Genomic DNA, 24,701 nt, shown 5'->3' on the forward strand with positions numbered 1-24,701 from the left:
AGCACTGGAGGGGAGGGGGGCTGCCTCAACTGGTGAGCTCACAGTGGGCTCGCCAGTCAGAAAGACACTGAGGGAGGTGTTTGGCACTTCAGGTGGGGTGGTTGTGGGCTTCAGCACTGGTGATCCCACAGCAGGCTGGCCTGACCAGATTGGCACTGGGAAAGGTGGCTGGCGCTTGACGGAGTGATGTTGGTTTCCTTATCTGGCAGGTTCACTAGCCCAAATTAGCCGGGGGGGGGGGGGGGGGCTGCCTCAGCTGGTGAGTCCACTGAGTGCTTGCCAGTCCAGACTGTCACAGGGTTGGAGGGCAGACTGGGAACAGGGGTGGGTGACTGTACTGCCAGTCAGCAACAGGATGGGGGTGGGTGCCTGAACAGTCAAGTGGGATGGGGTGGGTCATGGACTGGCGGGAGAGGTCATGGACTGATTGGGAGAGGGAGGATTGCCTTACGCCCTCTTAAGTGTGCTGATTTAGCCCCACGCTGCATGTTTAGCCCTTTCCACAGATGCAGAATAATGCACTTTCAATCCACTTTCACAATTGTTTGCAAGTGGATTTTGCTATTCCGTATAGTAAAATCCAGCTGCAAAGTGCATCAAAAGTGCATTATTCTGCATGTGCAGAAGGGGCCTTTGACACATCGGGGCTGCATGTTTGGCAAGGTGTTGTCCCCCTCCCCTCTCGGATACCTGGCACTTCCTCCTACCTGCCCCACCACTCCCAGGTTCGGCGTGAGATGGAAAAGCACTGTCTTAGGAGCTTGCCCTGGACTGAGCCGGGGCACCACGGGGGATGGAGCTGTGCCTCCCATTTAAACCCCTGGGGAAATGAGCTCGTCCGCTCGTCTTCCAACAACTCCTGTCTCTCCAGCCGCAGCCGACTGCCTCAGCCTGCGCAAGAAGCCTGCACAAAAAGGGGCGGGGTCTGCTCATCCCCTGACTCGCCTTCGTTCTAGGCCAATCCTTTTCGAGCCCACTTTGTGGCAGCTCAAACTTTGCTCCAATCCAAAGGGAGCAGGGTGGAGTTTCCAAAGTTGGGACAGGCTGCCCCGCACTCTGGGCGCTGGCCATTGGCGCAGCACGCAAACCACGCATTGTGTGTATGGTAATCAGTGTGGCAGGGGTTCTCTGCCCTTCGCTGCCTCCCCGGGGCTGGGGTACCTCCTCCCCGCTACGCAGCCCGCGTTGCAGCCACTGCTGCACTTCTATATAAGCGCCCGAGCGACTCCCTGCGACTCTTGAAGATGAAGGCGCCTCCGCTACTTCGCTCTATCCCCGACTGGGAGAAGACCCCTCAATGCCTGGGAAAAGCAGTCGCGGCTGGAAAGCATCTTTCCGGACAGTGGCAGTAGCCAGTCCCACTGCTGCCATGAGTTGTTCAGACGTGGCGAGGCACCAGCCGCCCCAGTTGAAACTGCCCAGCTCGGTGGCAGCAGCCTCCTGTTCCGCAGCTCCTTGCCCCTTTCCTGCGCTGCCTTTCGTGCAGAGCCAACAGGTGAGAATTCCGCGAGTGGCGGCGAAGCGGGGAGGGTGGCTGAGCGATGCAGCCAGGGCGGAGGGAGCCTCTTCGTTCCAGAAGCCAAAGGGGATGCGGGAAGCAAGGCAAGCGGGAAATTTTGGATCAGGAATCCAGAGGAAGTGTTGTTTTTCATGAGCAAGGACAGGACTTCCTTGAATATTCCGTTGTGATGCTGTGTCATCATAGTCCTCTCTTGCTTACTCCACACCTGATGGTCCTAGGTCTCAGAGTAATTGGATGAACTGATTCAAGTACTTGTCCTTGAAGCGAGCTAACGTGGAACTTTTACTTTGAGCTTTCTGTAGTTCTCTTTCCTGGTGCAGGAAAGTGAGATGGAAAAGCTGAGGGAGTGGGATGGAGAACAAACTTCAGATGCCTGGTGGGCCACAAACTTCGGGGAGGTGGGGGTTTGGTGGCAGATTCCAGCTCCACATAACCTGCAGCTTTAACTGTTGCTCCCACTTCTATTTGCTTGCTGTAATGACCTTCTATTTGCAGGGAGTTTTTAAAACTGTGGAAGCGCTCTCCTCTGTTCTTTTGTTATTCCAAAAAGTGATTCTTTATGATCCTTCACTTGCAGTCTGAAGTTTTTTTTATTCATTCTACTACCTCCCCCTTCATTCACCCGACTGATGGTTCCCTCATCATTACTTATATTTTATGAAATCATACAGCCTTTGTCAAGGTTGCAGAATGACACCCACCCCCCCTTGTCTCACAGTCTCGTTCTCTCCCTCTGGTAACAGTCATACATATTTACTTGAATAGAGAAATAAAAACAGTGAAATAAAAACTTTTCTGTTTGATGCTCTAGTCCTGTACACATTACTGTGAATGCATGTACCTCCTGCCTGTATGTGCAAACATTTGTTTATAAGAAAAAACCAGCGTGCATTCAATTCACAAATGTAACCGGGGACCGGCACCTGGATAAATGTGGGGTTTGTATCCTATCTTCAGCTCTACATGCATTGAGTCTAACATAAGAATTATTTAATGCACCTACAGATAATAATCAAGTGTGCATTATACCTGGATTGTGTCTGCATTCACTGTAACTTATGAGTAGGGTTTCAGTCTGTCAGTTCTGAAGTTAGTTAGGCAAAGAAGGTGACACCAATTTTGGGTTGCTTTTTTAAAGCAAGTTGGGGAATTGGCAAGGCTCAGAAGGTAGGTGATGTGGATTTGGACCCCCCCCCCCCCCCGCTTATTGCATACAAATGAGTGCATGTTAGCTGGAATTTATTTTATTTATTTATTTATTTGTTGAATTTATAGGGCGCCTCACTCCCGAAGGAATTCAAGACAGTGACTTATATGTGGGTGTGACTGTTAAGACACTGGTAGTACCATCCTATGTAGAAGCCCATGAACTTAGGAGAGTGCTTCGGAGCAAATGATCAGACCCTTAGAGTATGAAGCCCAGGTTCACGGTGCATGAGGAGATCCTGCCCAATGGCTGTGTGACTGAGCTACAGAGTGAATGGGTTTTGCTGAGTGCCTAGTGGGAAAGTAGGAGCAGCAATGACTCGATATTTAGTACTGGAAAATCCAGCTCTCTCTCCCCCACCCCCCACTCTTGGTAAAACATTATCATTCTCACCAACATGTTGTCTTTCGGTGGCATCCCCAGACCAACTACCTTTTAACAGGTGGATTTGCCCACTGCTTTTGTTATGATCAGGCCAGGGTATGAGGTGGCTGGAGCTGTGCTTGAAGAGAGGCTGGCCAACTGAGAAAATGTGAAGCGCACAGAGAATGCACAGGAGTCACAAACTGGAGCTGAGATTAGTCTGAGAGGGTGGGGAAAGCAGGCTATTGCCAGGGATCAGATATCAAAAAGAGATTGCTGGGCTGGAGACCAAAAGAGTCCTTACAGGAGTAATAATTCCAGAAGAAAGTTTGTTGCAGCATTTTTTGTAGTCTTGTGGCACTTTAGAACTCTTTTGAGAGAAGTGTGACAAAAATATGCATATTGTATTTGGGGTGCATGCACTGTTCCAATCTATTTCAGTATAGCTGTGGTGGGAAAAGTCAGTGTATATCTGTATATCTCATTGCTAACTACTAACTTCTGACTTTTTAGAAAACTTCAAACATTTATCTGTCCCCAGTTAAAATACAAAACACCCCTATCCTTAGATCAGAATCAATAGATTTTTGAGGTCCTCTTTGCGCCCCAGATATTTTTCTGTTTACAAAAAGAAACTTGTAAATGTTTGTGCTTTGGGGGACATCATTATTAATGTGCAAGCAGTAATGTTTAGGAGCAAAATTTTAAAGCCACCTGTGCTGTTTAAAAAAAACCCAGTACAACCAGGCTGACCTTTTCACCCGACCAATTTTGTTTTAAAGGTTTTACTCCATCCATTTTTTTGTGTGTTTGTGTAAGGGGGGAGAGTGGGGCTAAGAGTCTAGTTGCCAGATATTCTAGTCTGTGAACATTTAGGCTGACATAAAATATACTAGATCCCTGTTCATTCATCATAGAGTTGGAAGAGACCGTAAGGACCATCCAGTCCAACCCCCTTGGGTAGATGACAGTGTATTCATCCTGGTTGCCAAGAATTCCAAATTAATGCTAGATATTTCTTTTAGTGAAGAAGAATTCATTTGTCAGTCACTTGTATTCTGCTCCTTCACGCATTGGAACTTACTTGTGTATAAATATGTTTAGAATCATATTGCCAAGCCTATTATAGTAGAAGCAAAATTAATTGATTTCAATAGGGTCATCCTGACTACATTTATTTAAGATGATGGGATGTGGAGGCAAAATTTAAGTGACCTATGATCTTAAATTGCTAGCTGTCAGTTTTACATGTCTCCATAAATTCGCTTTGATAATGAATTCTTCTGTGCTTGATTAGGAACAGTACTTTCTGTGCATGGGCAGTGAACTGTGTTTTTGGTATTTTTCTATGGCACACAGCAGACTATTAGTAACAATGGCATGTTTGTGCCTGATCCATGTCTATTTTAAATCAGACTCTTTAGGACACCTCACAATTAAAGCACCCCCCCCTCCCCAACCCTTAATTTTGTGCTTTCTGCAAAAGCTGATCTATAGTATTGGCAATTAGTGTTTTTAATTACTTTTTAAAAGCCTAAAGGCAGGAAAGGGAGAAAAAAAGCAAAAGTTTTGTTTTCCTTGAAACTGATCAAAAACTATTTTACGCTTTAACTTAAGTATTAGATGTAATGAAGTAAATAAGGAAATTCTTATTGGGCTGACAACATTTTTAGACTAAGCTGTGCGTGGGTGAAGTGGGACTAATATTGACTTTCCCCCAGTATAGTGTAGTCATCTGTGAATACTTTTGTTGTTGTTGCTGCTGCATTCCATAAGGCTTTATCATTATTATCCATGAAAACTTCATACCATTTGCTGTGACACACAAAATATGTCCTAAAATGAAAACCTTCCTGTTTCTATTATATTATTTCTTCTTTATCTGTTGCCAAAAGCTTCCAGCAATACTTGGCTAACCTTTTAAGGTCTACGGTACAGGAAAGCAAGATTTGTTCCTCTTTAATTATGTTAGCCTGGGTCTGAAATAACTCTGAAAGTGAGCTAGTATGGTGTAGCGGTTAAAGTGGTGGAGTTTAAGTTGGAAAGCGAGGTTCAATTCCCCACTCCTCCACATAATTCCTGCCTGGTGACATTGGGCCAATCACAGTTCTCTCAGAACTCTCTCTGCCCATGCAGAGATAATGGCAAAACACCTTCAAATGTCTCTTGCCTTGTGACTTGATGGCAATTTCCATCACCAGGTCTGAAACTTCACTTTTACAATTTAATAAATCATGTTATTGACTATAATAATATGATGACTCATGTTATTGACTTGGTTCCAGCTTTATTTTCACAATTATGTAAACCAAATACAATTGCACTGTTTACTGGATGTCTCGTTGTTGTTGGTTTAATTTAATGAATCTCTGAGAGAAAGATGGATTATAAATGATATACATACCATACATACATACGTAAATGAACATAAAAACTGAAGTGTTGTAAATCAAAGATTTTAAGCACCTTTAAAAATATGTATCCATATTGATTTACTTTTTAATATCACTTGGTAGACTGGGGAACAATTCTAAACAGGTCTCCTCAGAATCCAACTCAGGTCTGTACTTTTAGGAAAGTGTTCCTATGACTGTACTGTTAGGCTGGAAATATCATTAAGTATTTTACATTTCAGTTTTACAATTTATAGTTCTAGAACATTTGATAGACAGGAAAAAACCCTCTATCTTATATTCTTTGCCATTCTACCTCTGAAACATTGCCTTGATACTTCAATTACAAAATCACACATGGATTTTTAAAAAAATTTTTTTTTAATTGGTTACAATCTCAGGTGTCTTTGACAGAATTATCTGTAAAAGAAACGTTTATTAGTTCTCTTTTCCTATTTTTTAAAATCAGAAAGTGAATTATAAGAATATACTATTTTTTTTTATTAAAGATTGTTTCAGAGGATAGCCATGGTAGTCAGCAGTAGAACAGGTACAGGGAGATTTGACTCTTAACAGCTTGTGCTCCCAAAATCTTGTTCATCTGGCCTCAAATCTAGCATTCTTTTATTAACAACCTTTAATGTTAACGTACGTTGAATACCATGTCGCTAAACTACATTTAGTGTAAGCCAGAACAGCTCCTTTCTATGAGGGGCAATCTGTATGCAGCTTCCACATATTGTTTCACTTGTTGAATTTGGTGAAAATGCAGCATCTGATGCTGAGGGTATGGTGCATATTAAATAATGCCATCCTAAACAGTTTCATCGTTAAAGTCAATACAACAGCGTTGAAAGCAATTATTATCTGTTGAGGAAGAATGGAATATAGACTCTCATTCCCTCAGGCGGATGTTAATCACTCTCAAAACTGATCTTGCCAGCTACCTGTTTAACAAGTATGCATTGTCAAATTTTCTTAAACATCAAAGTAAGCATGGGTACAAAATAGGACTTGCTAAATCAGGACTTGCTAAATCATATAAAATAAAACAGTAATCAAAGTGTCCTTGTATTTAAAAAACTGGATCACTTCTGAAGGGACCATGATTCTAACATTTGAGATGAATGTATTGCAAATTATTTTGCCAGAATTATTTTGAGGATTGAACAATATGTGTAAATAGATGTAGGTGTAAATCTTAATTTATAAATAACATTTTTGACATTTTTTTAAAAAAATAGGTTTGCCTAGTCTTTTGGTATTAGAATAATTCTAAATTCATTTTCTGTTAATTATAATTTTATCACATATTTTATAAAAAGCTGATGATTTTGCTCATATAAATTGAAGTATATAATAGATTATGAAACACTGAGGCATTTATCCATTACAAATTAAGTACTTTGAAGTATCAAGTACTTGAAGTACTTGATAGATTGTCAGTAGAATACTGTAGTTTCTTTTGCAAAAATAATGCACATAGTATATATATATATATGTATGTATGTATTACATATTACTTATGCTAGATGTTTATGGATGTTTCTATGAAATGGATAGCAATGGCCAATTTTTGTTGTTTATGTTAAGGGTACTAACCTACACTTTCTTTTCTTTCCCTTTAATATGGTATGACTGGAACATCTCATCACATATATTACCCACCCTTGCCTGACGATGCTTTAACAGCTCAATCCAGAGCTGCTGGGCGGACGGAGATGGTGCCGCTTGAGCGCCGCTCCATCCACTCCAAAGGGCTGTCCTGTGTAGCAGAAAGTCCCCAAAGGTAAAAAACAAAATCCTACCTGAATCTCCCCCCAACGGAGAATAGAGATAGGTTGCAAAAATTGTGGTGTATCACTGCCAGCCACTCCACTGGCTTTGTGCTCTGGGCAGCATGGGGATGCCAGCAGGGAGATGGTCATACTGCAGCTAGGCATCCCAGGCCCTGCTGTAGCCAGGCACCAGTAGATTTTCCCCTTTGCTGGCGTAAGTGCCTCAGAGAGGGCAAACACACTGGCATAAGCCTGCAGTGCCTCCAGAGGGGGATTCCCCTCCACCCCGGATTGCGCTGTCTATTTCCAGCTAACAATTAATTGGTGGAAATGTATAGAAAAGGAGCACCAATAATTGGACATCTGGAAATGAGACGCAAAAAGGAAATATGATAATTCAGGTCAGGAGAAAAATGTTTAAAGAACTAGAACAAAGTTCTGGAGTCTAGCTACCTTCATCCATGATTGTTAAAAAATATTTTTAAAAACAAATACATTCCTTTTCTTTCTTTCTATACAAATAGAAAGTTCCCTGTCTTTGCTTCCTCCAGGGACTAGTAGTTTGTACCAGAGAAAATAGATGGGTGCTTAGTGTTCTTATATGAAATTTGAGAGCTGCAGATCCTGAGCCAGCAGTGTTCACTTACATGGAGGAACAATGTGATTCTCCATCATCCTTGGTCTGTGGCTTTTCTGGTTGGTGAGGATTTATTTACTACGGGAGATGGTCAAAGCCTTGGCCTCTGCTTCCAAAGCAGGTGAGCTGTTTGGCAGGAAAGAGCCTGTGCATTTGCCTGTATTCCTGTTCTAGTCTCTGTTGGCATCCCTGATACCTGTCAGGATACTTCTATGCTGTCCAAAACAAATAGTTGGATAGATAATTGTATATGACAACGCTAAAGTGTGTACAGATAGAAGCCAAAGAAGACAATCATAAGTTTGTTGAATGATTATATTTTATTGTTCAAAGAAATGTAAATACAGATTGGAAATGTAACTTTTTTTCTTGTTCTTTATCTTTCTCTCTCCCACTTTTCATTTTTCACTTGCCCTTCTCTTTCTTCTTTCCTTTTCAATATTATACTATCTTCTTTCTTTTTTCTCTCTTCTATCTGGGGGACTTAAATGTAAAGACCACTGTAATGTCTTGAGTATTTGTACTTACACAAAGCCCCAATAAAGATCTGAAAAGATAAAAAAAAGGATACTTCTTCTCTCTTGCTGCCTTGTGGAGCTGAAATATAAGCAGCACAACAGCATACCAACAAGATGGCAGATAATATACATAGGGCTACCATTTTCCTTTTTTATCTGAATGTAATTATTTTCCTGTTCATATCAGTCAGCAGACATTTCCAACTGATCTAAGTAGAAATTAGAATGTTCTTTTTAGAAAACTAAGAAGATACCAGAATAAAATCAATTATTTTCTAAACAAGATAGCATTTAGTACATGGAGAGCGGGAGAAACAGTGCAGAAAAAAACAAATCCTTATACCCTGTGACTTGAATAAGACTTTTGTTGCCAATTCTTAGAAGTAGTATAAAAGAATACAGCTTAATGGACTTTCTGTGTTTCCAGAGTTTATGCATTAAGAATATAATTATCTATCATTTGTTCTGGTGATGTCTTTCCTATCTTTTTTTTTAAGGTTGCTGATGTTTCTGCAGACTTTTTTTCTTGATTTTAAACCTGAGCTGGAAGCAAGACAGGCTACTTTTTAAAACACTGGATTCACCTTATGTGAGTTCTGTAGAATTATAATTAATTTTAAAAGTGTGCATCTGTGAGTTATACCTTTATCCTGCAGATGTGTTCATATATGATCTTTAAAATATTTCTTCCATTGGCAGTGCTAATTGATTTTGTGTGAAATATTGATCATGTACATCTAGTCATGCACTCTCTGAGTTGTTTATTTATAAACTTTATTGCAGGATATAATTTGGGAAAATTTTGTTATCTTTACAGACTTTAGAGCATCATGGAACATCCCTGGCTTACCTGTGTAGTTATCTAGTATTTTGCTTGTATTTGTACCATGGTTAAATATGCTGCTATTATGGAACATGCTTCAGAGCTGACTGTTTCTGGTTACAGTATCGATGACTTTTCACCAGTTAGTATTATTGCTGCTTCACTATGAATGGATCAGCTTTTAGTATTGGCAGAATAACACATGTTGCAACATTGTGATGGTACAGCAAATGTTCCATGTTCTGAGGCTGAGATGCACATCTAGAACTCTCAGGTATGCAAGGGGCTTTCAGTCATTTTGGTGAATTTATTTCCTTTAAAGAATGGACGGGGCCAAAAACAGCAGCCCAGGGACGGAAAAACACCGGTCCCTGGGTAGCTGTTCGCACAGGCGGCGCTGCTGCAATGCAGCAGTGCTGTCCTGTGCGCTCCCGAGTGGCGTGAAGGCGCCGCTTTCCACCTCCCTTCCGAACCGCACCACACCAAAGGTGCCGCTTTCCCGTCCCCCCCCCTCACCTCATCCTCCAGCGTCGGTCTGGAGGGCTGCTGAAACCCACCCACGCTGCCCTCTGACCCCTGGAGGTCAGAAGGCAGAAAGGGCGGGTCCCTGCAGCCCTCCAAACCGATGCTGGAGGATGAGGTGAGTGGGGGGAGGACACAGAAGAGGTGGCTCCGTGCAGAGCCGCCTCTTCTGTGCTGGCCTCTGCGGGGGCCGCTTGCACGCTCCCGTGCGAACGGCCCCCTCCCCTCCACTGGCATAATTTCTGCTGGTGGAGAGGCGCCCTTTCCGCTGTGCAGAAAGGGCCGAAAAGTCTGTGCTCATTGTGATGCCTTAGAACAGAGCAAAGAAACTATGGAGAACAATATTATTGAAAAGTTTAGATAGTTTGTTTACTACATTATTTCCAACCTTTTATAAATCATGAGTAAAATCACAATTTAAAATGTAAATACTTTTAAGGCCTTGTGTAGCAGTGTAGCATTTGTTTTACATATTGAGGAACTTAAGAAAAGAATTTTATTGCTTCTGCTAGCTTTACATAATCAAGATAGATGTGTCCCTGGGCTTGTTAATTAAATACAACAGATCTTGATTTTACTCTAGACAGTGGAAATAATCTGTCAAGTACTGTCAATTTAAAATAATATAATATAATATTTGGAAATCCTAAATCTGATACCATATTTCAGAAGTAATACTTTGTTTTTAAGAGAAAGTATTGTATATAAAAATATGTATCTGCCAATCATTAGTTCTAGCGTTTGAGTATTAAAAAAGAAACAAAAACAAAAAAGATACAGAGAGGATGAGAAACAGGAATGAATGAAATGCAAATGCTATCATAATCTTGTCTTTGAAAAGAAGAGCATTCCTCCATGGGCAGCAACTTTGGATATGCGCTTTAATTTCCTGAATTCCAGTGTCTATGTACAAACACTAAAATACTTCTGGGCACTAACATCTGGATCCCAGCAACAAGGTTCCGTATTCTCCTTCAATAGTACCCGTCACCTGAGAATTTTTCTTATTCACCTTTCAAAAATTATCATAATAAGTTGAAGGTCCAAACTGGTTGTAGTAAATTGATATTCAAGGGGGACAGAGTGAAACTTTTACTCTTGGCTGGGGGACACAATAGTAAAACTGAGGGAGATAAAGTGATAAAATTCTTCTCCCCATGTTTCTTTTTTAAACTTCTAAATATTATTGATATGTTATTTGAAACAGCTATTTTAATGCACGGAATACTTCCTAGAAATGTCGAGTTGAGGCAGAAAGAGAGAGAGAGAATAAAAGTAAATTTCTTAAATTTGGGTTGAAATATGATCAAAGTTACTTGTATAAGGTGGGAGAGACCTGGCTTGGCAGCAAAAATATCTAGTTGTTTTAGCTGATCACGGTTTGAACATCAGCTACCTGTGTAATGCGGCTGCTAAAAAAGCTAATGCAGATTGGGGTTACTTTACAGAAGAACCATGTTGAAATCATGAGAAGTAGTGCGCTCTGTTCTGATGTTTGAGTTTGGTTCTTCAACCACGTGTAATGGGAACATATGCTACATAAAATCCCATTATGCATAGCACCTATTTTGTGTTAGGGTATATGGGAAACAGGTATATGTGCAAAGGTAACTCCAGATTTTTGAGAGAACACATTTATGTATACCAAAATAATGTGCACATTGAAAATACAGATGTTGCCTCATGCAGTCTAACTGTGATCTGTGGGTATAGGGACAGTTGCACATAAAGCATGCTTTCATTACACATGATTACTATGCTAAAATTTACTGTCTGAAAAGGTCTATATTTGCACCCTGTTCTGCGTTGTTGAGGCCCTCAAGTACTGTGTTGATTTCTGGATGTCATATTTTAAGAAGTCAACATATATATTTATTTAGTAAAAGGTTTATACCATGCCTCTCCTCTTGACAAACTAGAAAAGGTTGATCAAGGTGATGAGCAGTCTGGAGATACCTATGAGGAAAGAAAATTAATTTTTCCCATTTTGTTCAATAATTTAAAAAATGCAGTAAATGTAGGAAGGTGTTTTTATTCAAGTAGGAAAATGTCAAATAGTTGGGTACATTTAACTTGGAGAAGAGAAGGCAAAGGGGGAACATGGTCACCACTGTCTTCAGATATCTAAAGGGCAATGACACAGCAGGTGAAGCAGACTTGTTCACCTTTGCTCCAGTGGGAAGGACTAGAACTATTGGGAAATTACAAGAAAATGGATTTTGGCAAAATATTACGAAAATATTACGAAAAACTTCTTCATGGCAAGAGTTGCAACTGTGGAACAGACTGGAGGTGATGGACTCTCTTTCATCTGAGGTCTCTATACAGATGTAGGATGACTATCTGTTGAGTATATTCGTGCACTGAGCAGGAAGTTAGAGTAGGTGACGTCCAATGTTCTTTCCATCTGTATGACTCTTTGGACTAAACTACCTATTATCTGTGACACAGTGGGCCCTCCACAGCCATATCACCTCAACAGAACACCATGGGAAAGAAGGACAAAGCCTGCCATATCACATTCCTGAGCAGAATTGGGCTCCATCATGCTTAGAAACATTAGCTTTCCCACCTTACGTCTGTCTGCCAAAAGAACCCAGTAGAAATAGGTTCCCCCAAACTGAATCGTGTCATAGTAGGTAACATTTAGTTTGACTTTGTGACTAGTTATTTAATTTTATACATGTTGTTCCATTCCTTTGATTATGGTCAAGCTGGATAAAGGGAGATGCAAATTCAAATAACGGATTAACAGATGTAGAAAATGGCAATGTAGGAAGATCAGAGGTAGAGAATTGTGATGGTCATATTCTGGAATATTTCCCTACAAAGAAAATAACAAAAGCAAAAAGTGTGATGACTTTTCTCTGCTATTCTAGTAGCTTGCTATTTGCAGAGACTTCAATGTAAAGTAAAATTCAAAGCTAGAATCCTTCTTCTGCTCTATGAATTGATGCAGTTCATTTTTTCATATCAGGAACTGCCACTTTCTTCTTCCTGCTTATGAATGTGAGAATCTGGCATGAGTTTTACCCTGAATTCAGTCCATGTGTGTTAAACCCTTTCCAGCACCTTTTAAAATATATCTCAGTCTTCACAGAATTTTTAACATAATGGCATTAGTCACCAATCACCTTATGGTCCATCAAGCAGTCTAGTAGCCAGACCCTTTTCTTCAACAGAGCAGTGTATCTACAGTTCTAAGAATGGTGAAATATTTCTAAGACAGTTCAAATATGAACATCTGACTATATGAGTCATTGTGATATTATTGAGATTTTGTACATCCTGGTTTGTTCTGTATAGCATTGCTTGGTTTAAGATGGTTTGAAAAAGGTATGAAAGCACCATATGACTCTATGGTCCATGCCACACAGCCTAAATAAGGGGTCCTGGAGATGCTAAAAAGGGGTTCTCAGTTCAAGGTATCTTTTTGGGAGAATGCTTCAAAGTGCATCTCCCCCCCCCCCCCCCCTAGTCACCTGCAAGACATCTCCTGCCTGGCTATGCGGAATGCAGAGCTCAGGAGGTGTCTTATTTTTCCCACCCAACTGTTTTGAACTCTGGTCAGCTTGCACCTGACATTTTGTGTGCAGCTAAAGGGATGTTCCCTGCAGGCTCTGTGGACCGATTTAGTTTCTCTGTGCATTAAGAACAAAAACTTGTTGGTCCATGGAGGGCAAGTCAACCCAATGCTCGTCAATGAAAGGTAGACAGATCCTCTGAGCAGCCAAGATTCTTGTATTTGTGTCTGCATAACTGTGGAGACAGCTTATCAAAAAAATGAAAACTATATATTGCCAGAATCAGCAGGAGCAGCTGAGTACAACTATGTGCTTTTTGGGCTAAAAAGCCACCCAGGTTTGGAGCCTGCAGAGCAAACATCCTGGGGCAACCTCAGCAAATGACAGCAGGGAGAATCCCTTCAGCTGCACATAAATGTCAGGTGCAAGGGTAAAACTGACAAGAAAGCAAAATGGTTGGGTGGGAAACAACCTATGTTCTCCTCTGATGTCTTTGCTGTCTGGAAAGCACACCAAAAGCTGCCTCTTTTAATGATGTTTCCTGGACGTCCTATTTTGGGTGTACAGAGTAAAAAAAAGGCAGTCACATATTTTAAGTCGTCCCACAGACATCTTTTTTGTGCTGTGTGGAACAGACCTATTTGTGTCATGAATGACACTAAGAGCTTGCAGCTTGACCTATGGAATGCCTTCCAAGTATCAGGCACCACAGGGGTTGAATCAAGAACCTTATGAATGAGAAGCCAAGTTTTACTCAATACAACACCAGGACATCTGTGAGAAAGGGAAACTATAGACCTGGCAACTCCTTTGATCTGATTTGGGATTAAGATAATTGGTTGCCAAATGCTGGTGAATAGTTTCTTTTATTCCAAGCCCAATCCTATCTGAATGCTCTGAATAGGGTTACAAGGCATTTGATGGCTACCACACCACCAGCATGGGCACCAGATTTGTGACTAAGTAGGCAAGCAAATTAATAGTTAGTCAGAAAGCCAGCCAATAGGAGAGTGTGTTCCAGAGAATCTTTGTCTCGTGTCTACCTAGTTGACCAGCTACTGTTACTACAAACATGACACCAAACTATTAATAGTCACAACCACAACAAATATGGTTAAGAATGGACAGAGGACAAGATAGGGAATGAAAGACTGTACTTTGGTAACTCAGGCCGTTTCCGCACGGGCATTTAATGGTGGCCTGGAGATGGCAAAAACGCCGTCTCCAGGCCGCCATTCGCACAGGGGGCGCAGCTGCATCGCAGCCGCGCTGCCCGACCGCCGCGAAGCCGGCGTTTCCCCAGAGCACTTGGAAGCGCTCTTGTTGGGGAAACGCCGCCTCGAAGCCACTGCCGAGCGAACGGCAGCGGCTTCACGACGCCTCCCCCACCTGGCACTTACCTTGTCTCCGGGCCTCCGGCGTGTTGCCGAGGCCTGGGGACACGCCCCCCTGCCCTGCGCCGCTGGAGCAGGCACGCAGGGCCAGGGGGGCATGTCCCCAGGCCTCGGCGACGCACCGGAGGCCCGGGGAGATGCCGGGTCGGCCGGGCACCGGCACTCTGCGACGCCGGCTGCCCGGCTCTTTCCAGGACCGTCCGTGTGGACGGTCCCAGCGTCGTCGGGTCGGCGTCAGAAACGCCGACCCGGCCGTTTCCGCATTCGTGCAGAAACGGCCTCAGATAATACAATTCAAACTCACATTTACTGCTTACCTTTATTGAAGAAGAGCACTTTAAACTGCCAAGGATTATATTTTTAAGTAAAGTTGATACCTCTAAGACAGGGGTCTGCAACCTGCGGCTCTCCAGATGTTCATGAACTACAATTCCCATCAGCCCCCGTCAGCATGGCCATGCTGGCGGGGGCTGATGGGAATTGTAGTTCATGAACATCTGGAGAGCCGCAGGTTGCAGACCCTTGCTCTAAGAGAAATTAATCTCTAGATGGGCACACATAAAGATCAGGTGAGAAGCATCCTTTTGTTATTTTGCTGGACTGCAGAAAATAAATCTCTATGCTGCTCCATGTTGATATCCCTATTTTCCTGGCCTATGTGACATCTGTAGTAGGTGGTATGGCTGATAACTATAACTCAGACAGTTTCACCACTTAAATGACCCCTTTTCATTCCCAACATATTAGCCAAAATCGGGTGGCACTACCAGAGTATTAGGAATGGAACTTCTTGGAAAACATTTGTAAAGTGGAACATCTGAAAAAAATGTTCCATGCAAAATGGATCTCCACACATATTTATTTTGAAATTTTGGTTTGATTTGAGCAAAAAAAATATGGGAATAGCTATTCAAAGACTTCCATCCAACATAGCTTTTTGATTATTTCCCTCTATTCTTATGCTTTCCAAACTTTTTGTTTATCTCACCAGTCTCATCACATTTAATCATGTTTGATATCTGATGTTTTTATAAATTGGTTCTATGTAAAAAAATGAAACAGTTGTTTGAATTATTGAAGAACCCACATTTGTTTCATATATTTGACAATGTTTCATTCTCAGAATTTTTTTCTTACAAAAGGCTTAATTCTGTCACCCACATATCCATGGAATATCAACCTTCTCCACATATGATACTGAGCCCAGTGAAAGTATGGCAACTAGATAATGCCTGAACTGCATTATGAGAATAGGATAGTTTCTAAAACATAATTACTCAGAAGTATTATAAGTTAAACAAAAGTAATTATTCATATGACAATCAATAAGGACTACATTATTATACAGCTAATATTATGAGTTTTGAAATGCAGATTAAGCATGCCTTTGTTGGTGTACCTGAGATAATTTAGGATGGTGCCAGCTCTATTTCTTCACCATGTTAGCTTTTCTTCTGTTTCTTCTCTGTATTCTGTACTTCTCTATATTCTGTACTAAATAAAGATTAAGGCCTATACTGCTAGATTTTTCCTTGGTGAGTGGTGGCTATTAATGGTTCTTGCTTACCTGTCATCTAAAGGCAACCTTTTGTGCCTGCTCAGGGAAAGGGATTGTGAAAGGAAACTTGCACTTATTAGAAAAACCATTAGGAAGGACTTCAACTTACAGTTGCATTAGGTGAATTTTCTTCTCTGTCACCCAAGTTGGGACACTGCAACAAGATGTTAAGGGAGCACAAGCTGGTTTGCCTACATAATAGTCCTTAGATATTCAAAAATAAATGTTTTATTTACAGAACTGGTGGGATGGTTCTTGGTAAAATTATAAAATGTATCATTTATCATGAGCTAATAGCATATTTGTTTCCATAATATACTGTCTGTTGTTTTCTTCTGTTTTTTTATACCAGACTAAGTTTGCTGTATATAGCAAGATGCAGGAATCTCTGGATGTAGTCCCTCCTAACAAACAAGAAGAAGATGAGAAAGACCAGCCTGCTGAGATGGAGTACCTTAACTCTCGCTGTGTCCTTTTCACTTACTTCCAGGGGGATATTGAGTCTGTAGTGGATGAACACTTCTCAAGAGCATTAAATCAAACTAGCAGCTTCAACCCAGAGTTTGTCATTTCCAAAAACAAGGCAGGGCTAAACCCACTATGGAGAGGTAAGATTATAAACAGTGGTTTAGTTAAAACTTTTTTATGTTGCACAATTGATTTTGTGCAGTTTGCATTGAATTTTATTTGTGCATTAGGGTGTATTCACATGCATTTTTTTAAATGACAGATTTCTACAAAGTCTACATATCTTATACTTGAATGACTCATATGTAGACATCTACAAATAAAGAGTTCTTGCCTGGAGAAATAATGCTGTATATAATGAAAGTATCAAGACATCACCTTTCCAGATATGTCTTGTCAAAATGGCAGACATTTTAAATACAGAAAAACAAAAAAATTAAGCTTTTAATTTTCAGTTCAGTACAATATATATATTGTGCTGAAGGGTTGCCCTGGTTTCTGAGCTGCCAGAACTGTGGCATGAATGCCAGCACAGAGAGACTTACCTTGGTGGCAGGGCGCCACTTCATAAGAACCCAGAGGTTTTCTTCCACACTGTCATTCCTGTACCAAAGGAGGCTGTACCAGCCTTCTAGGGAGTATTACTGGGGATGGAGTCAACTTTAGTCAGCTCCCAAAGAACTTTCAGCCTGGGAATGTCCCCGACATTGGCAGTTGACTTACACCACCTGATACAGATACTTATACCTTTATTGGCATATAAAGATATAAGTTAAGATTATTAAGCATTAAAATTAATAGGTTGCAAAAAAATTAGTGGTTGAACAGCTCACTATTTTCTTGTCTGACTTCATTTTTAGTATGCATGATAGAAACTTAACAACAGAGCTGGTGAGAACTGATCCTTCGCAGACAAGAAGAAAGAAAGTTGCTTCTTTTTGCTCAGGGCTGTTTTAGCTTGAACTGATGGAGTGATTAGTTTCTCATGCAGGTCATTATAAAGCTAATGGTCAAAAAGAATGTAAGAAAGAGAGTTTGGCATTTTTCCCCCACAAGCGCAGAGTTGCTTGGGTTATGGAACATGTAGGAATCCTTCAGGAAAGAACAGGCAATGGAAAAGAGTTCCGTCTAGCCATCATGAAGGTGGTTACACCACCAAAAAGTGTGGTGTAAGTTGGTCTTCCCAAAGGGATTCTCCAGGTGGCCAGGAGTTTCCCTGTTTTCTCCCCTCCCTATGCTGCCTGAAACCCACTGGAAGCTGTGTGGGCCTCATACTGCCACAATCCCTTTGGAATGGGCTGCCTAAGTCCCTCCAACCTGTCAGTTTCATTATTTACAACATAGTTGTACAATATGTGTATTGTTTGGGTGTTGAATTATGATAACTGTTCACATATATGTAATAATATGAATTAGGCTAAATCTTCTCTGTGTACACTCAAGCATGGGGGTATAATGTCATCTGATACTGAGCATCCTTTCATATTGATTTAGCAAAGAGATATTAAAGGAGTGAACAAACAAGCATTTTCCTTTACTCCCTCTTTATCATAAATGGTAACAGCAGACAAGTTTCTTTGGGGGGGGGGGTTAAATTATTTTTGTTGTTCCACTAAATCTACAAATTAGCTTTTACTGGTGAGTAAATCCAATTGAAGTCAGTGAGTGTTGATTCTGAGAAAACACACTACCATGCTGCATATCAGTATACTGAAATACAAATTACTCAGATTTCCCAAGAGATCTGTCAGTCCAAAATATTGGGAACCTTCCTGTTTGGAGCATAGAAAAAGGCACTGTGGGATACACTGTGGGATGCAGCCAAGACAGATTTTGTTGTCTGAGAGCACTATACATTTTAAAGGTCAAATAAGATGCATGCTCAGATGATCATCAGAAGTTTAGTAGTTTGAAAGAAGTAAATTGAATGTCACCTTGATGCATTCTAATTCTTTCAGAAGGTCAAAGTGTCTCAGTTCTGCTGGCATATATTTTTTAATATAGAATTCATTAACTGAGACAGTTGCTACTTTTGTTAAATTGAATATTCAAGGGCAATCGGGAAAGTCATACAATATTTTTAGTCAACAAAGCTCTTCAAGGTTATTAAAAATAGTGCATTTGCAATTACTGGTTGGAAATACAAGCTGGGGACACTTGAGGATCAAGGTAGTGGTGGAAGGAAGAAATGACAATTTGGAAATCCTTACTCCAGAATTTCCTTATTTGGGACTGTCTAAGCTCTAAAGGATGTGATTTCCATTCCCTCCTTTACTCTCTTTAACCAATACTCTTCAGCTCTCAGCATTCCATCCTTTCTGGAACATATTTATTTACCAGTCGTATTTGAGGTTTCCCCCCTTTTTAATTTATTGTCATATTTGCATACTTGAGTTCACTTCTGATGCCTTATCCACAGGTGATGTGCAGCTATTTTTCTTATGTCTTCAGTCCAGTATTAAATGGAATAATATATACATAATATGTAGGCTTTGGGTAGTGCATAATTTTTTAATTTTAAAACAATCCAGTTATTTTATGAAAACTAAAAAATAATGTTTTTTTTTTAAATTACTCTTAAAATACATCAGGTTGTCAGCAGCAGTGCAGCCCAGGAACCATGCTGGGCATGGCTTCAAGCAAAGGCCTTGGTGCACCTGCCTGGAGCAATCTGTGCAAGCTCAGTGTGCCTGCCCAGAGCAGTTCTGGTGAGCAGCTGAGAGAGAGAAGGAGTAAGAAGAGAGAGATTGGGGGAAGCCTTGACACACCTGCCCAAAGCAAGTTGGGCAAGTTGTCAAGGGAGGGAGTTGTGAAGCCTCAGTGCATCTACCTGAACTGCTTTGGGCAAATTGCTAAGAGCAAGGGACATGGAAGTTTGCAGAAAAAGGGAATGGGGTGACATGAGGAATCAAATGGGGACAAGATGGGATGGCTGCTTCCACAATTTTTTGCAGCTGGGCTGGAAGTTGTCTGTGTGGGGTGGGGTGGAGAGGGAGATGGGATTTTCCCCCGCCTTGGGAGTTTTGAGGATCCCCATCTAAACATTAAGTTGCTTAATTTTAATTTTAGCTATAAGAAATTATGTATAAGTTGCAGTTGAGATGTCTTTGAATAACTAGACATAAAAGCCACTGAGAGAAATCAAGGGGAAAGAGTCTCTTGACATGGTGGTTTCAGGATCCTGGGGAAGGGGAACTGAAGCATCCAAAAATGTTTGGTAACGGTTCCACCATATTTATAAGGGAATCAAATCTAAAGGGAGTTGAAGCACTTGCTAATTTCTAAAGGTAATTTCCACCCTAGATTTTGGAGAGTTTACTATGCAAGCATTTTGTATGGTCTTTTAACATATATTTGACTGATCAAACATCCCCCACCCCACCCCCCATTCTTAATTTTGGGCTACTTAGACTTTGCTTCCTAATAACCAAACATAGGTCATACCATAATTTGTTGCAATGTCTGGCTTCTAAATTTATTTTCAAACTTTCTGCAAAGATATTTTCTTTTAACATTTTCTTCAGATCAAAGTTTTGGCAAGAAAACTAATGGAAACTGTGCAAGTATAGCACCATCACTAACCACTCCTTGGAAAGAAGGGATTTAAAATATGTGATTTCACAATCCAATGGCATTGGAGTTTTGCTAAGCATGGTTCTAAGTTCTGCTTGTTTGCCAGTTTCCAAATATGCTTACTATTAAAAGGCTTATGTTTATTAACATTCTTTTAGCCCCTGTGAAAGCAGGGGATCATGAGGGGAAAAATCTCTCAACTCCTAATATCTGAAAGAGATTCTTAATTCTCCTAAGGTCTTCTTTTTTTTCATTTCTTGGCTGCTGGTCAGCTTTTCTCTGTGTGCGTACATTTGAAGCAAACCTTTTGAAGAACTAGGGATGCGAATACTTCTGCCCCACAGCAGGTAATTCCTTCTGACAAGAGAATGGGTCCCTCTCTGACACAGTCTCTTTCACTGCCAGTTCCCTCTGTTCAACTTGCTCTGTCCAGAAGACTGATTAGCTCTAGTCTAAGAACCTGGGGTAGGGATTCTTCTTTCCCGAGAAGTAAATCCCTTTTCCTGGCTAGAATTAGGGCCTCTCTTTTCCTAATACTTTCTTCTTGCTAAAACCACAGGTCTTTCCTAGACACTAAACAAGTCTGTTCTGTCTGGATCTCAGAGTTGAATCCCCTCTGTTCTTGTCTTAAGCTGTAAGTCCTTCTAGAACTGCACCCATGCCCAGCCAGTCACTCACACTCTCAGGCTCTGTAAGAGACTAATGTTTCACATTCTGGCTTTCTGCCTCTGTCTGCTCCTTTGGTCCATCACAGCCCCTTTTAAAGTTCATATAAAGAGAAATAAGAGGAATAAATAACTGCAGTGATTAAAATACAAATATTACAATGTGGGTTCCTTTCTATATTTTGTCTGTTGTGATTGTCTCCTGTTTTCCATTATTTGCTTTCATGAATATCTTCGTTCCAAAGGAACCTATTTTCCTTTAATGTGAGCTATACAGTTTTGTTACTGAAGCTACATTTGAAAAATGATTTTCATTTATACCTGTTTTTTATTTTAAAAAAAGAGAATGCAACAATAGCAAGCCAAAGGAGTGGTTTCCCAGCTTCATTTTGGACCAGTTCTTATCAAACTCCACCTCCACCATGCTTAGGTGGACTTCATCATGATCTTCCAGTAACTGCACCAAGCACCTTCTCAACAGCAGATCCTAGCAACTGGCCAGGACGTTCCCTGCATCAGACTGTTCCACCTCCTCCTCATAGCTTGTCAGAATCCTGGCATTATCCTTTGGCATCTCAGGTGAGTCCTACATATGGACACATGCATGATGTATACATGCATCACCATCATCCCCATGCACACGTGCATCACCACCACCCACCAACTTCACATCTTGAACCAGGGTACAGACCTTTGCTGATGCCTTCAGTTTGTACAGGCAAGATTCCTCCACCACATTGTGATGCAGCCAAGACAGATTCTACTGCTGTCACCAGTGCTACCTCAGCATGGGCAGGAGCTTTTCATGGAACAGTCGACATTGTTCCAACCTTTGGGTTTGACACAGGTAAGCAGTAATTTCTTCTTGTCCGTATATTATATCATTTTAAAGTACATTGCAACTGAGCACCTTCAATTTTGATCTGGTCTGCTAGCTATGCATTCCATAAACAATTGGATAAGGATGAATTTTCATGGATGCCAGGATCTGCAAATCAATCTTAAAGAAATCATTTCTAAATTCACTTCATATAATTTATGTTTTACACTATATATCAACAAAAGAAGATTCCTGCTGGATCAGAGAAATGGTCACTATGGGGTTGCCAACTCTGGGTTCAAAAATACATAGAGATTTGAATGTGGATCCTGTGAGAGTGATGTTTAGGGTGGGGAGTGATCTTGACAGGTATAATGCCTTGTACTCCACTCTCCAAAACAGCAATTTTTTTCCAAGAAAGGTTGAATAGATGTTTTAAATAAATGATTCATGTAGACTGGAGCTTAGTGGTAATTTTGGGAGATCTGCAGGCTCTGCCTACAGACTAGCAACCCTAGGTCAATCTACTTCAGTCTCCTCTTTCTAACATAAGCCAGATTCTTCCAGGGAGCTCACAGGAAATGCACAAGGCAACAGCCTTCCCATTCTCTCTAGTATTTTGGTATTCAGAAATACAGTGCTTTTGAACATAAGCATTTTATTTAATTATCATGACTATCTTAGCTAAATTACAGGGCAGATGGCTTACCATGTTCTGCTGGTCTCACTGCAATAAACATACAAAGTAAGTGTGAAGAGCAACCACACATCCCTACACTTATGCATGCCTATGAGCTATTCTAATCCATCTGTTTAAGTGCTTGATTTCTTTCTCGCAAACCAGAGATAAAGAAGCAGCAGTGTTTGTGAGGCAATTCATATGTATCCAGCTGAGCAGAAGGCCTAGTTCAAGGAGTGCTTAAGCCAAGGGCAGTTTTGTCAGATGCCAAGTCTTGTATACTGGTTGCTTTCTCTTATTAATATGGAACACCCACCTACAGAAAGTGGATGTCCTAATTAACAGTGCTACATCTATCCCTTCCCCAAACAGCTAAGAAAAAAGTAATCCTGTGGTTTCACGTGGAAGCTATCTATACATTCACATGTGCTCCAAAAACATGGAAACTGCAAGTTAAGTTTCCACATGTAAATTCTGCACCATGTAAATGGTGAACTTCATCTGGGGTCTCTGTGTTTGCTTACAACATTGCCTTTGTGATGATAGTATACTTTTGAATACTGGAACACAGAGCAGTGGCGTAGTTGCCACGGGGAGATAATGGGGACAAACATCCTGGGTGCCTCCATGGGAGTCACATAAGGGGCAGAAAAATCACCGTCCACATTTCCAGGAAGGAGGAGAGGTGTGGCTAGACCTCAGTGCAACATGCATGTTGCGCGGAGACCCAATCACACCCTTCTTTCTTCCTGGAAGGGCTGGGCCTCCTCCTTTCCTGGGCATGGCCGGGGGATTCCTTCCACCCTCACCCCGCCAGCCTGGCTGCCAGATAAGGTAAGTGGGGCACATGGGGGAGGCCGTGGTCTTGTGGTGGGATTCAGCAGCTAGCTAACCGTCTGAATCCCACCAGGGAGGGTGAGCAAGGTTCCTTTCTGATCTCTCTGGGACTCGAAAAGGCCCCTTGCTCACCCTTCCACAGGAGAGGCAGCAACGGGCCTTTCCGAGGCCTGAAGCGCTCCCTGGCTCAGAAAGGCCCCTCGCTTGCCCTTCCAGGCCAAGCTGCTACTACCACCTTCCTCAACTGGAGGGGCACCCAGTTTGCCTGCAGAAGGCTGCTGGCCACCCCACCTCCATCAGAACCCATGCCTGCTTGCAGATGTGGGTTCTGATGAAGGTGGGATGGCCAGCAGCCTTCTGCAGGCTTGCTGGTTGCCCCTCCAGTTGAGGAGTGCTCAGCCAAATCACAGCAGGCTGCTGCTGAGCCAGCCCAGCCCACCTCCATCAGAGCATGGGTTCCAATGGAGGTGGGGTGACCAGCAGCCTTCCACAGGGTGGCTCAGTGCCCCTCCAGTTGAGGAGCGCCCAGCCAGGTGCTTTTTTTAAGGGTCCCTTTTTTGGCTTAAAAAAACAAAATAAAAGCCGAGGCTGGAGCGCCCCTCTCACTCTGAAAGGGTCCCTCTCAGAGAGAAAGGGGTGCTCCCGCCTCCTCTGCCCATGGATCACAGGATCCATGGGCAGAGCAAGCTCTCCCAGCCTCCACCACTCTCATCCCCAGGAAACCTTCCTGCCCATGGATCGCAGGACCATTGCTGGGTTCAGATTTGTGAGTTGGGGCATGTTCTATAATGTGATGGTGACTTTGAAATGATCTGGTGCAAAAAATCATTGTTTGGTAGTGGTGGGGCGGGTAGTTGCCTACACTGTGGAGGGGGGGGGGGCACAGACAAACTCAAATTTTGCCCCAGGCTACATTTTCCTAGCTACGCCTCTGACACAGAGACAGTTCAGAATAGGAATAGTCTAGCCAGTTGTCAACTGGGCCACAATGGTTATAACCAGAAAAAATGTAAGAGTAACTTATGTAGGAAGACTTTGAATATGAACAAACCCTTTGTCTTCATAATCTAAAAATATGAAATGTGAAAAATTTCCCTGGGTTCATGAGTCTTTTGTAACCCCAGTCCTTTGAAGTCCAATTGTAAACTGTTAATTATGACTGTCAATGGTGAATTTCACACAGCAGAAATAAAATGTCTTTAGGACATTTTAAAAAGTGTTTTGGGGAAGAAGTCTGTACAACTGTTTTCCGCAAAACATTTTCAAAATGTTGTATTTCTCTCAACCCAGGTTTTTTGAAAATCACTAACTAGTGATCTTTTTTCTTCACCCAGGGTTGAAGATGTTTCCTACCTGCTGAGCAAACAAAAGCAGACAGGAAACACTTTACCGGTATTTCTCCCACTCAAACCTTTTATTT

At 41.6% G+C, this 24,701-nt stretch overlaps 1 protein-coding gene across 6 annotated transcripts in view; it reads left to right on the plus strand.

The window, feature by feature from the left end:
- Nucleotides 1-1,114: 1,114 nt before the first annotated feature.
- VGLL3 (vestigial like family member 3) overlaps nucleotides 1,115-24,701 on the plus strand; it is a 37,636-nt gene continuing 14,049 nt past the window's right edge. For 5 of the 6 annotated variants that reach the window (XR_007244414.1, XM_048495624.1, XM_048495625.1 and 2 more), the window contains exons 1-3: nucleotides 1,115-1,495; nucleotides 16,592-16,847; nucleotides 21,289-21,792. Coding sequence is in view for 5 of the 6 variants with exons in the window: in XM_048495624.1 (XP_048351581.1) it covers nucleotides 1,298-1,495; nucleotides 16,592-16,847; nucleotides 21,289-21,792 (958 nt within the window). In the remaining variant the exon portion in view is untranslated. The remainder of the gene's footprint in view (nucleotides 1,496-16,591; nucleotides 16,848-21,288; nucleotides 21,793-24,701) is intronic. The other variant, XM_048495628.1, reaches the window with a different exon arrangement.

This window comes from Sphaerodactylus townsendi, linkage group LG04 (genome assembly GCF_021028975.2).
Source record: "Sphaerodactylus townsendi isolate TG3544 linkage group LG04, MPM_Stown_v2.3, whole genome shotgun sequence".
In the NCBI taxonomy this organism is placed as follows: Eukaryota; Metazoa; Chordata; class Lepidosauria; order Squamata; family Sphaerodactylidae; genus Sphaerodactylus; species Sphaerodactylus townsendi.